The 14,082-nt window shown below is 43.3% G+C and overlaps 1 protein-coding gene across 1 annotated transcript in view; it reads right to left on the reverse strand.

Annotated features, from left to right (window-relative positions):
- ERICH3 (glutamate rich 3) overlaps positions 1-5,705 on the reverse strand; it is a 94,962-nt gene extending 89,257 nt beyond the window's left edge. The window contains 1 exon segment of the mRNA XM_087866003.1: positions 5,575-5,705. Within this exon segment, the coding sequence (XP_087722129.1) occupies positions 5,575-5,597 (23 nt within the window). The 5' untranslated portion in view covers positions 5,598-5,705.
- Between the last annotated feature and the right edge of the window lie 8,377 nt (positions 5,706-14,082).

Consider the following 14,082-nt stretch of genomic DNA (forward strand, 5'->3'; position numbering starts at 1 on the left):
TTTAGGTTTGAAAATTGGGTCACAGAGGGGCGCCTGGGTGGCATAGCGATTAAGCGTCTGCCTTCGGCTCAGGGCGTGGTCCCGGCGTTATGGGATCGAGCCCCACATCAGGCTCCTCCGCTGGGAGCCTGCTTCTTCCTCTCCCACTCCCCCTGCTGTGTTCCCTCTCTCGCTGGCTGTCTATCTCTGTCGAATAAATAAATTAAATCTTTAAAAAAAAGAAAGAAAGAAAATTGGGTCACAGAAGTTTTATTTTCTCGTCTCCCTGAAAAGCTTTTTGTAGTTATGAATAATCAAAAGAAGTTGGGAAAGTCACCACTTTTCTCAGTTAGAGAGACCTTTCTTCAGCAGAGACTGTGAGAAAGGAAGTGGGGTGCTACAGGAGACTGCATCTGACAGTACCCTGTTCTCTACACAAGAAGTGTACATACTGGGATATGCACATTCCTTGGATACCTAAAGACTTTCCTAAGGGAACCTGGGCAAGGAGAGTTTTACGGGAATTAATTTCTAGACCCTCTAGTTTCTTCGGTGCTCTCCTAAAACTGATCTGACTGAAAATGCATATTGATCCATACCCTCCTTTCCCTTTTATAATCATCTTTCCATTTTTACAAAAGAAAGGCACACTTCTCAGCACCCCGTGTCTTATTAGGGTGCACTGAACTTAGAAGGATATCTGAAAAATAAAGGGACAATCTGAAGTATTGCATAGACGTTAATACAAGTCCTTTCATGACTGGGCAACAAATATGATTGCAAGTAATGTCCAACCCTTTGCTTTCAACACAATTGAAGAATCACATTTCAAAGATCACTGAAAACATTTTTTGGCGATAGATCACTATGTGATTTTGGCAAATAACTGAAGGAATGCAAAGAATTGAGTGATGTTGTACAAACAAATCCCTTTCCAATTCCATCTACGTATGTGAACAGGTTTGTTAGGCAAAGGGATAAGAGGAGACATCCCCTCTATAACAAAAAGAGCAGACTCTGTAACAGATGGTCAGAGAAGAAGTCAAGACAAGTGAACATATTCATTTCACCTCGTTTAATCAGAAACAATTTATTCCTGAAGTTAAACTGTTCATACGTAACAGGAGGGGAAGTAGAAACTACCCAGTTTGAATTCAAATATTTAATGACTTCAAGTCTGATTTTCTGTGTGACAGAGATAATTTTGATGGTAGGAGTGAGTGGTGAGCAACGAACAGACTAGAATGTTACTATGGCCACAAAAAGCTCTACACTTTGCTAAGAAGGCAGAGACACCGCAATAAATCTAGATAGCATTCATCACCACACACAGTTACAAATTGTGTGTGTGTGTGTATAAGAACTTTTAAGATCTATTCTTTTAGCAACTTTCAAATTTAAAAAAAACAGTATTATTAGCGATAATCACCATGATCCACATTACATCACCACGATTTATTTATTTATCAACTGGAAGTTTGTACCTTTTGACTCCCTTCACTCATTTCACCACCAGCCTCGCTCCTTCCACCCGCCCCCATCTTTGTATCTATTAGTTCATTTGTTGTTATTGTTATTGTTTTAGATTCCACTTATAAGGTATATCGTACAGTATTTGTGTTGACCGTTTTGCGGGATATACAAATATCAAATTATTATATCATACACCTGAAACTAATGTTATATGTTAATTATATCAGAGTTTTTAAAAATACCCTATTGGACCAAACAAACAAAAAGGCAGAGACAAAGTCCAATTGTAAATGACACGGTGGGTTTATAATTTTTTGTCACTTTCGGATATATATATCCACTATCTAAAAATTGACAGTTTTACTCCCAATAGTTTTCGCCCTGCCTTTGATGAAGAAGGACTGGGTTATCAGGGAGTAGGGATGTGTTAATTCTTTCTATACCACACTTCACCGCACAGCTGGTCCCCACCTCACAAAGGTTTGGCTTACGATTTCTTGTCTTTACGGTGGTACGAAAGCAATATGCACCCGGGAGAAACCATTTTTGAATTCTGAATTCTGATTTTTTCCCAGGCTAGCGACATGTGGTATGATGCCCTCTGGTGACACCGGGCGGTGGCCGCTCCTAGTCAGCCATACAGTCACCAGGATGAACAACTGGTGCCCTTAAACCGTTCTGTATGTACCCAGATAACCACTCTGGTTTTCACTTTCCATACAGCATTCAATAGATTACATGAGATATTTACCACTTTATTATACAACCGGCTTTGGGTGAGAGGATTTTGCCCAAATATATAGGCTAATGTAAGTGTTCTGAGCACGTTTAAGGTGCGCAAGGCTAAGCTATGAGGTTCGGTAGGTTCGGTGTATTAAGCGTACTTTGGACTTACATTACAATGGGTTTATTGGATCATAACCCTGTCGTAAGTCGAGGGAGATGTGTACTCTCTCAGTACAGAAACACTTGTTTACATTAAAAAGATATACATTAATAAGTCTAAATTTAAAAAAAAAAGTGTGTCTAAACCTTGGAGCAATCGTTCCAAACAACATCTTCTGCATTTTTATCTTGTCATAAACCAGAATGCTCCCCATTCTTCCAATTCCTCAAAGCAAATTTACAGACGAGTGTGACTATCTCTACTTAAGAGCCAAGCTTATCTTTCACACAGGGAGTCAACTTCACATGGATTCAGTGACGATCCTTTGAAGGAGTTAGAAGAGCCGTATCATTTCATCCTCATGCATGACTGAGGGGTATAAAATCCCCATTCCACCTCCAGGACTAGTGAGCAACCCCCCCCCCCCACACACACAAATAGCAACCCAGGGTGAGATTTAGCGAACTAGAGGGACTATCAGTTGAAATTTTCCACTCTAAAACAATCGCATGAGAGATGGCAGTGCCAGAAGCGGGGGTTTATAGTTGACTTCCCCCAAATTACAATGCAGCTCAGATTCAAAGTCTCTATTACAATCTTTGGCAGAAGTTTTTAAGACCATTTTTATTTACTCCAAACTCTATCTGAACTAAGTCAGCACAGGCCCTTTGCAATTTTTACGTCAAGTGTTCCAAGCTGTAATTAAGTGAGCAGTGGAACTCAAAGGAAGCACCGAGAGAAAGCATCAGGGCGTCACTTATTGATTGGCGGAATTTTAGGGATTTGAAATTTCTGTTTTATTGTACCACTGCACTTCATTACCATTTATCCTTAAAATGTAATAAGTACAAACTGCTTCAGCAATGATGGAAAAGCTTTCTCAGCTTTAATGAAAGCTTTTATTTGCTACTGAAACTTTTATTATTTCCAAATGGTGGCATAGGCAAGAAAAATAATCACTACTTACATTGACGAAAAACTTCAGCAATTTGAATAATTTTGTTCTTGGATGAACTCTAAGGCATTGAGAGTTGTTACTCTTATGTTTATTGTTTTCATTTACTTTTGATGAACTAAAAACAAAAAATATATCCACCTACACATACTACTGCAAAATAATTTTCTAATTATATATCAGAATGCTAGATAGTACAGCAATCTCTTGTTAGATGTTGGTCTGATCTGGATAGTAATTTCCATATATCTAGGGCTCCAATACATCTCAGCTATTGGCCATGAGAGGCAATCAAGCGTAATTGTGCAGTGCACAGGCTCTGAAACTGGACAGCCTGGTTTTGCTTTCCAGCCCTGACACCTCGCCTACCTGTGAGACCTTTCAAAATTTTCAGACCTCAGTTTCCTTCCCTGTGAGAATGAGGGTGACTAGAATCTGCCTCATGAGATGGGTGGGAAAATTAAATGAAGTATTTCATGTGAAACATTATTCTACAGCGTGGCACATGGTCAATACTTGTTCAGCTCATGGTAACAAATGTTCAGCTCTAATATGCTTTTCATATGTGAATACATCCACCTTGAGCCTGGAGGCAGGGTCAGAATACACCATTCATTCAACAAACATTTCCTGAGCTTTACTTTCTGCAGAACATTGTCCTAGGGAAAGGGGGCACAAAGATTAATAAGACATAGTGCCTACCCTCCAGAAGCTTACAATTTTAGTGCAAAACTACTGTTGCCATCTTAATATCTTTCTTGAAGACTACCATGAAGCCTACTCTTTCCCTAGATCATACATTTTCCTTTTTTCCATGTGCTTGGAACTGATGGAGCTTCAGAAAAATTTCACTTCAGTTTCTGAAATCTTAATCATGCACAATTTAATAAGCAGCTACAGGTTTTTCCACATTTTAAAATGGATGATTAAATGGTCTAATAAGATTCTAACTTAGCCAAAAACTTGAAAAACATAGGAAGACAACCATGACTGACACATTCATTTTCCCGAATGTGGACATACTGCAAATAGCAGCTGCAGAAAAATAGTGCCATTTACATCCCACATGACCCACGGCTAACTAAAATTGCACAGGAGTTCAGCATCACAGCGTTAAAGCACCTAAACTAAATTCAAGATAAAATGAGAAGAAGCTTGTTTAGTCGTAGCTACATTGCTTTCCAAAAAAAGTTCTGGCTTGACTTCCAACATGGCACCTTGTATACCTCTAGTTCTTCAAACATTTTGTTCGTGTTATTACACTCAGAGAATTCATTAAAAAATAAAATCTTTAAGTTTGACTATAAATCCTAAACACAACGACTAATGTGGTATTTCAGACATCACAAACTCCAAATGATCTTAAATATGTTGTCCTCTGCTAATTTGCTGCTCTTGAAAATGTGCAATAAATCCAATTAAAAAGGAAAACATTTTCAAATTAGTTGCAAGATCAACTGGGATATTATCTGCTTACTAGATGTATCATAATAAAAAACCATCTAATATGCATTACATTGTTTAATTCAGGAGGAAATTGGATGTTCTCCCTTCCAACAAAAGGACCACGACCTTTTTTTTTTTTAAACAACATCCAATAATGACTGTGTTAATTTTCTAGAATAGATTGAATAATTGCCAAATACATCTTCTGAGGAGTCACCCTGCCCAAAGCAACAGGAAATCGTGTGTAAACATACAAGGACACAATTCCTTCCTTCTCTCCTTCCTCTCCAGTATCATACCACCTTCCCTGGTCAAAACACTTTTAAGGATCCCTATGACCCTGAAATAAGGGGCACCCCTCACCTCACAATAAAACCTCCCTCGACATTAAATCAACTCACACCTCGTTTCTCTGCAAGACGCCACAGTGAAAATTTATCTCTCAGTCCCAAATCTCCAGACGAATGCACATTTTGGCGACCTCTACTTTCGCATTCAAACGCGCATGTCCCACACCACAGGGTCTTTTTGACCCCAGCTAACGTCCCTGCTTAATGTATGCGTTTTCACATCCATTTTTTAATCCTTTCAGAGTGAAAATTTCAAAGAGGCGAACGTCGGTGAAAGAAGCGAGGAAAGGGAGGGAGGAGATACGAAGCCTGGGATTTCTGCCATCCTCAGTGCCACCCAGAATTCGTATTATTTGTTTCTTCTTCCCCAGCCCTCCCTCTCGCTTCCCCTCTCGCCCCTTTCTCCGCAGCAGGAGGGAGGAGGAGGGGCCGCTGGCTGCAGCCGCCACCTGCCGCGGGGTGGAAAAGCTCTAGTTGTCACTTACCCAGCCGGGTGAGAATGGCTCATTTTTGCAGGATCCCTTTTGGACCCCGCGGCAGGTGCGGAGGTTGGGTGCGCGGGGCCCTGTGCGCGCTGGCGCAGCGACACTCGCGCCCGCCGGGTGGCTCCGCACTGCGGCCGCCGGTGCGCCGGGCACCTGAGCTGGGCCGCCGCCGCCCCAGAGCTACCCGGTAGTCCCGGCCCCCCACCCGCTGGCGGTATCCACAGCCTCGCGGTTGCTAAGGGAGGAGGGAAGGCAAGCACGGAGGTTCCGGAGAGGCCCAAGCGCTGCTGGAACGCAGCCTGGGAAAGCTGGAAGTGAAGCTCAGCTTCCAGCCCCCTTTTCTGGGCCCTAATGTGGGAGGAGACCCAGGCCTCTGCTCTGTTGCCCTGGGCGCGGGTTCCCCAGGCACCTATAATCTGAAAGCAACATACGCACACACACACACACACACACACACACACACACAAACACACACTCACACACACCTATTCAGGCTGGTGTGCTTCCTAGGCCCTGGGGAAGGAAGGGCTGGTGGTGGCTGCGGGTAAGGCAATGCAAGTCCGGAGCTGCTCCACCGTGATGCATGGGTTTCCAGTCGTAAAACAGTCCCTAGACTGCAAGTTCAAGGGGGAAGAAAGAGGTCTTTCTCGATCTGGTTTGGGCTTTGATTTTGATTTTGATCTCGAAGACATGGCAATTGCTTCATTTCCTCTTTGGGAAATCTCCATCCTTGCTCCTACTGAGGACCCCACTCCTGGCAGGCAGTGCCGATAGTTCTAAAGTTCAGGAGGTGGGACGGTGCAGTTTCGCAAGGAGAAAGGCTAGACTCGTACCTGTATTTGAATCCTGCACAGAGAAGGCGGGGCTACGTGAAGAAGCCTGGATTTACAGGAGACGCTTAAAGCACTGGACTTCGATGACCTATCCCGAGTCCTGTTTTGCTTTGTCGGGTTCTTTGCTTCAGGACTTGATCTCTGGCCCCAGGACTTGGACACATCTGTGGTGACGGAGCCCTTCAAAGATCTCCATTCTAGCTCAAACACACTTACAGGTGGGATGGGCATCAGTTCACTAATGGCATTCTGCTTTCCCACACATCATAAAGACCCACGGAGCGTGTCAGAGTCCAGTTTCCTTCACATGATATTCGAGGTCCCTCATCACTGGACCCCTGCATTCCTCATCAGTCCCACCGTGACCACCTTCTCCCCCTCTGCTACCCTAAACTCCAGCAAAACCAAATCTAGCACTATCCTGTGGATGGGAACGTACTTCTTCCCTTGACCACTTGACAAACGTCATCTTTCAACACAGCTTGCACACTGCCTTCTGTGATGTCCCCAGGTGTGTTGATGATTCCCTCATCTGGGGCCCTGCTCTACATACCTCTGTTTTACACTCACACTCTGCACTTGCTGCTGGATGGCTTTCTTTCTTTCTTTCTTTCTTTCTTTCTTTCTTTCTTTCTTTCTTTCTTTTTTTTTTTTAAGATTTTATTTATTTATTTGACAGAGAGAGACAGCCAGCGAGAGAGGGAACACAAGCAGGGAGAGTGGGAGAGGAAGAAGCAGGCTCCTAGTGGAGAAGCCTGATGTGGGGCTCGATTCCAGAACGCCGGGATCATGCCCTGAGCCAAAGGCAGACGCTTAACCGCTGTGCCACCCAGGCGCCCCCAGATGGCTGCCTTTTCAACTTGAACGTGAGCTCCTCTATTTCATGTGGTACATGAATTTTATTTCTCGGTCTTAGAAGCAAACAGCAATTTAACAAACATTTGGTCTATAAGTGAAGGAAATAGATTTTTTAAATCTCTTCAAAGTGGTAGTATTTTTATTGACCGCTTACTCAATGCTCTCCTCAGCCTTTTATGAGAACTTACTAGCTGTTCATTATCTCATTTAATCCTCCCCTCTGTGAGGTAGGTTTTCTCCTCCATTTCACAGCTATCCAAACTAAGACACAGAGGAGCTAATTATGTTGCTTGAATTCTACAATAGCTCCTAAGTGGAAAACACCAGGATTCCAATCCAAGTCTGCCTGATTCCAAAGCCCACGTGTGTGTGTGTGTGTGTGTGTGTGTGTGTGTTAAACAATGACAACATTCCTTCCCCCATGATTCCTGTGAGTTGCTGCAGGAGTCAAATTCCCTCCACTATCAGAATTTTCTGACCTGAAAGATCAGAGCCATCCCAGCAGGGGGAAAACAGAGTTCTAGTTCAATAGCTTAGATCCTGAGACTGAGGACTCAAGGCTGCTTTGGGGACCAAGGCTAGAGCTAGAGAAAAGCTGTCAAACAGAAAAGATGTGAGATGTGAAAGTCATCTTATGCTTCAACAAGGAAATTCTACAGATACGTAATCACTGTGCAGCCACAAATGGGACTTGAGCCAGATCTGCCCCATAGATGTGTACTCCCACTGCCTGTGATTCCTGTTTGATGGTGTCCTAAATGCTCTCTGTTACTACACTTCACCTGGATAAAAACTGGCCAGCATGGAGGGGGTACTAGAGAAAGACATTATAATTTGCCCAAGTGCTGCCAACCCCTAAGGATGGTGTAAATAATATAATCTCATACAGGTACTAGTTGTTACGTATTAATTCATTTGTGCAAATAGAAAATGGTATTCGCTCACTGGTGGAATGAGAAAGGAAATTAAAATACACTATGTAGATACTCAGGATTCTGTGGAAAAGAATCCCTGGCACTCAGCAGACAGCAAGGTACTCTCAGCAGCATGTATTAATTCATAAATGGGGTTCGAGTTCTCCAACCCCTGTGAGCTGCACAATTTCACATCCCTGATGAAAACTGCAAGGAAGCTACTAATTTTCACTTCAGAAAATGCTCACTGTGAAATGTATTGGGAATTTAGCCAGAAAGAATTTTTATGTTAATTTCTAGCATGGAGATAGGGAAAGGGGAAAAAAGGAAAAAAACAAACAAACTAAATTAAACTGTTTCAGAGACCAAATAGTCACTGGAGTGATTTTCATTTTCTCACAGGAAAACAAGTCCCCAGATGTCCCCAGTAGAACCATAAATTTATAAAAAGATTTTTGTTTTGTAGAAAGACCTGTGGACTTGGGGTTTGGGGGCAGGAGACAAGCAGATCTCCACTTTAGTTGAACAGGAGCTAGACTTAGGAATCATGGATCTGAACTACCAGTGACCACCTCCTAGGTCAGGGGTGAGAGATCTATGGCTCAAGGGCCAAATCCAGCTCCCCACTTGTTTCTGTACAGTCCACAAGCTGAGTTGCCACATTTGTAAATGGTTCAAAAAAATCAAAAGAATAATATTATATGATACGTGAAGATTACACGAAATACACATTTCCATATCCTTAAATAAAGTCTTACTGGAAAACAGCCCCATCCATTTCTTTATGAATCATCTATGACCGCTTTGGTGCTACGAAGGCAGAAGTGAGTAGGTACAACATGAACTCATGGCCCACAAAACCGAAAATATTTACTATCTGGCCCATTACAGCAAAAGCTTACGTTGTTACTGCAATCAGAAAGGTAACTGACCTTTATGGACTCTGAGACCAGATACCGCATCTTTCACCATTTTATCCCGAGCACCTATCGCAGGGCCTCTCACAGAGCATGGTTGGGAGGAACACATCTTCCCACGGGTTTATCCTTCTCCCACAAATAAAGGTGAAGTCATCCAGACTTCCTGCCAGATATAATCAACATGCATGATGACGTGGTGTCACCCAGGGCTACTTTCTTTTATCAACCCCATATAAAACCACAGTAAGTAAGGTAAACACTTCAACAGGTCACAATTGTGCAGATGGCTCAGTTTCTAAGAGAGCTCCCTGATACCTTACAGCTTCCTGCATTAGCGTAGGTCACTCAAAGGTATAGCACTGAGGAGCTGGAGAATGAAAAACACCTGTACAAGGATTTAACTTCAAACCTGAATTGTTTTCCAGCCTTCCCTAATAAGCTTCCCTAATTAGCCTAATTCCAGTGAGACACTTAGTGAAGCATGGTGTTAGGGATAGGAAAGGCTGAGAGGGCATGTACGACAAATAGAGTGATGGACTTAAAGGGATATCCCTAATTCAGAGTTCTGAGTAACCCAGACAGGCAAGATGTCTCCAGATCCTTCTATCCCTATCTGTGAGTTGGACTGAGTCTGCAGACACATCAGTTGAATTGCAGTGAATGAACTTATTTGGTGGCCATGGGAAATCAGCGGTATTTTTTACACCCGAGGTCTCAAAGATGATCAGAACCCGTCTGCCCTCAAGCTTGAAGGCTATCGGCTCGATAGACATGTGAGCAGAGAATGGCAAAGTGCTAAGTGCTATGACGGAAGTATGCAGAAGTGCGGTAACGGTGCCTTCTGACTAATGCTCCTGCCCTATCCTCGTTCCCACCACTTCCAGTCATGTTCCCATGCTTTGTGATGCTGAATATCACTTCTCAGGAGTCACATTATTATTCGCTCTAGCCTGGACACCCTGATTCTTCCTCACCACCCTCTCCCAAGTCTTCTATACCAGGAGAGGGAAAAGATTGGCCTTGATGGAGTAGAGAAAAAAAAAGAGAGAAACATAAAGCCTATTGGGGAGGCATAATCACAAAGAAATCTGCAAGAAAAATAAAGGATTTTCATTATTTTTCGTGTTTTCAAGTAATTATATTACTGATAAATACATTCTCCATCCCTACCCTAAAAAGTTTCTCTAGGGAAGTCAGAGAAAAACTCACGGAGGAGACGGTTCTTACGGTGAGCCTTAAAAGCTGTGTAGGAGTTGGCCAGGTGGATGGGGCCTGGGGAGAAGAGGTATGCCTTCCCCAAGCTAACACCTCCCCGCTTAAGCTTCTCGAGCCAACAGTGGACTCAGTCAGTGTCTACAGACCCTGTTCTCATTTCTGTAGCCCAAACATTAATGGAGGTTGTGACTTGGAATTGAAAATAGGAAGAGGATGAAAAGAAGAAAAGGTAGGAAGGTAATGGCTTCATCAAGGAAATGGGACTTGAACAGGGCTCAAGTGTGTCAAGACACAGCCGTGGGGTCACCTCCCCTTCTGACGAGTATTGTCTGTAGGGATCATGCCACATATTCATACACAGTATTGTCTGCATGTGTGTCTTAATCTCCTGTGCCCCCAAACTAAGTTCCTGCTCTCTCCTTTAGTGCCAATCACATTGCCATGATTTTCAGAAATACTTCATACACATTTGTTGAATAAATGATATAAGAAGTGTAATCCACATTTTCCTGGACACTCCAGTTGGAGGAAAAGATGAGAAGAAGTTGACATACTAAGAGTCATAATCAATGATTTCCCGGCATGAGTGAATGTGTCAGATGTTAAGGAGCTCCCCATATCTATGCATTTGAAACCAAAGGCATGATTTGGGGACAGGAACCGAGCAGAGCCATGTCAATGGCCTGATGAAATGGAAGACTGGGTTTGGTTACTGTAGCATCGAAGCAGCTACAGATGACTGACACCACTGTCAAGAGAGCCGGGAGCATTATTGGAGGACACAGAACTCTACTTCGGCTCCACTTGGCCTAAGATCAGAGAATATCCACTGACGTTACTGTTATCAGGCTCAACGCTTAGTGCTTCACTCACTGAATCCTCGTAACTGTAAGGCAGGTGTTATTTTAATCCCTGTTTTACAGATGAGAAAGCTGAGGCTCAGAGAAGTTAAATACCAGCTGGCAAGTGTCCCAGCTGAGATTTAAATCCCATTCTCCGTGACTCCAGAACCCGCACTCTTAAACACTTTGCTCGATTCCTTCCCCCGTCCCAGAGGCAAGGAAGCATGACCACACAATGGGGAGGGCAATAACTATAAGGTCACTGATCCCAAAGGAAAACTGTTCTCAGTTGTACCAACTGTTCTTCCAACTTTCTCTAAGAACAGTAGCTCAATAACCTGACTGGCGAAAAGAAACCAAAGAGCAGGAATTTCATTTATTACCGCACATCTGTTTTCCGACAGAGCAAACAGAACATTCCAGATTCTCTAGCCTTTAAGAGCACCCATCTCTAAAAAGCTTTACAGCTTCATTTGGTTTAAATGACAATGGACTTGGCTTTTCCGCGGAAGCAGTACGCACTGGTCTTCCAGAATGCCTGCATCACAAACTGCTGACTGAATTATCTTGTCCTCCTCCCCTCTACAGCTAGAGGGAGAGGGGGAACTGTAACTCCTTGCACCGGGTCGTATAAACAAAGCTGCACTTTTTTTTTTTTAAGATTTTATTTATTTATTTGACAGAGAGAGAGACAGCCAGTGAGAGAGGGAACACAAGCAGGGGGAGTGGGAGAGGAAGAAGCAGGCTCCCAGTGGAGGAGCCCGATGTGGGTCTCGATCCCAGAACCCCGGGATCACGCCCGGAGCCGAAGGCAGATGCTTAACGACTGCGCCGCCCAGGCGCCCCAAAGCTGCACTTCTTAAACTCAGATTAGAAGTACATTCGCGGCTTTGAGCAGATGACTGGGACTGTTCACATGGGTGGTAGGTGATAGTCAAGGTCACAGAACAAATCATCTGAATGAGAGTAACTGTTTTAAAATAAAAACATAACTTTATTACTTACAAATTCATACTGTAACTCAGACTAAGAAAGTGCTACCTGATAGGGTCCTGAAGAAATATTGACTAGATAAAGATTTTTTTTGGTAATTAATGTATTAGTTTCATGGAAATAAACACCCCTAAAGGAGTTTGAGTATGCTTTCACTAATGATTGCTCAAGCCAACAGTTTCTCCCTAAGAGTACAAAAGTAAAAAAAAAGGTTTCATCATTGTTGGAGTGATCACAAATTCTGAATTAATTAGACTTCCCTCTGGTGACAAAAGAAATGGAAGTATGGATGAAGCATCAAAGAACAGGCAAACAGGAAAGCCATTCTGGAGAGGGGGCTGGAGACAAAGATTATCCACCAGTTAACTGCAGGAAAACCCAATGCGGTGAAAAAACAGCTCCTGAGCTGTAGAAATGCATTCGGAAAGAAACACTTGGTGATTCCTTGGGAGAGGTACAGTTTGGTAACACAGCCCCCACAGCTGCCCCAAGATCAGAATTGTGCGATTCCTCCCTTCCTTCAAGTTTCTTTCTTTCTTTCTTTTTTTTTAATAAGTTTTTCTCTCATTCAATAAAGGCCACTTCAGATTCCACATTTTGGTTGAGGAGGAGGAATCAGAACTGCAGGGTTGATTGTCGGCACCTGAGCAGGGCTGTCTCCACGGGGAGCTTTTATCCCTGAGCTACATGGCCAGTCGGGCAGGCATGCGGGAGAATGCTCTTTTGAGCCCAAGTTCCACAACGCTGGAAACAGAAGCACAAAATGTCATGGCCTTGTCCCTCTGATGTGCTCTATAGTCATACACAGCAACTGAGGCTATTGCCTCAGCTATAGGTCGACGGGTGGGGGGAGGGGAAGCAAAGTTGCTAACACTGGGGTCTGCCTTATGTAGGGAAGCATTAGCGAGCGGGGACAGGAAGTCAAGAGGAGGAAATGCAGCTTTACCGACTTAAAAGGCAAACAAATGACAAAGAAAGAGGCAAAGTCTTAAGTGGAAGGTACTACTTAGTTCCAGTTATCCATAATCACAAAAGGAGAAAACCCATAAACCCCCTTCAGTCTGCTCGGCATCATGCCTTTCACTTGGACTTGAATGGTCACACCTAGGTGATATTGCAAATTGTGAGAATTTTCTTTAGATGTACCAGTATGGCCATGTTATAAAGAACAGGTTTAAGAAGAGGTAAGAGGTTTCAGCTCCCCTATTTTGTCCATATTTAAGCCAGGGACCTGGCTTGGAATTGGGAATCTGTCACTGTGGAAGCTGTTCTTATTCACCAATGTCTGGTTCTTGTCCACTTCAGAATACAGGAGAGGCTGACATGTCTCCATCACCTTGAAGTTAGGCAGGACCACAGGACTTGTTCTGGCTAATGAAATGTGAGTGAAAAATGATGTGTCACTTCTGGGCAGAATATTTTAAGAGCTTGTGCCAGATTCTCTTTCTGCCCCTGGGCCCAGCAACCAGCAACCTTCCAGATGGTCTCAAGTGAGGACAGCATGGAGAAAAGCTACCCCCTCAAGCCCCAGGCGGGCAGGAACACAGATGAGCAACAAACCCTTGCTATTTAAAGCCACTGAGATCTGGGGGTTATTGGTTATCACAGCAAAGCTGGCCTGTATGATTAATAAGCTATATAATAGTTACGTGACTTTGGGAAATCTGCTGATAGTTGCTATTCCTCGGTTTTCTCATCAGAAAATGAGGGAGGCCTGGGATATGGTCAGTACTGAGAATATGGTAACTTGTTCATCCTCATAATAACCTACACTTCAAGAACTGCCTACACCGAGCCAGTCACTATCTTCTCTACACATACATCCTCTCTCATCCTCAAACCAATCTTATAAGTTGGGTGTTACTGATCTTTTTATAAATCGTGAAACCAGGCCTCAAAGAGGTTTACTAGCTCAATGAGTGTTAATCAACTT

This window comes from Ursus americanus, chromosome 12 (assembly GCF_024610735.1).
Source record: "Ursus americanus isolate L20-20 chromosome 12, mUrsAme1.1.p, whole genome shotgun sequence".
Lineage (NCBI taxonomy): Eukaryota > Metazoa > Chordata > Mammalia > Carnivora > Ursidae > Ursus > Ursus americanus.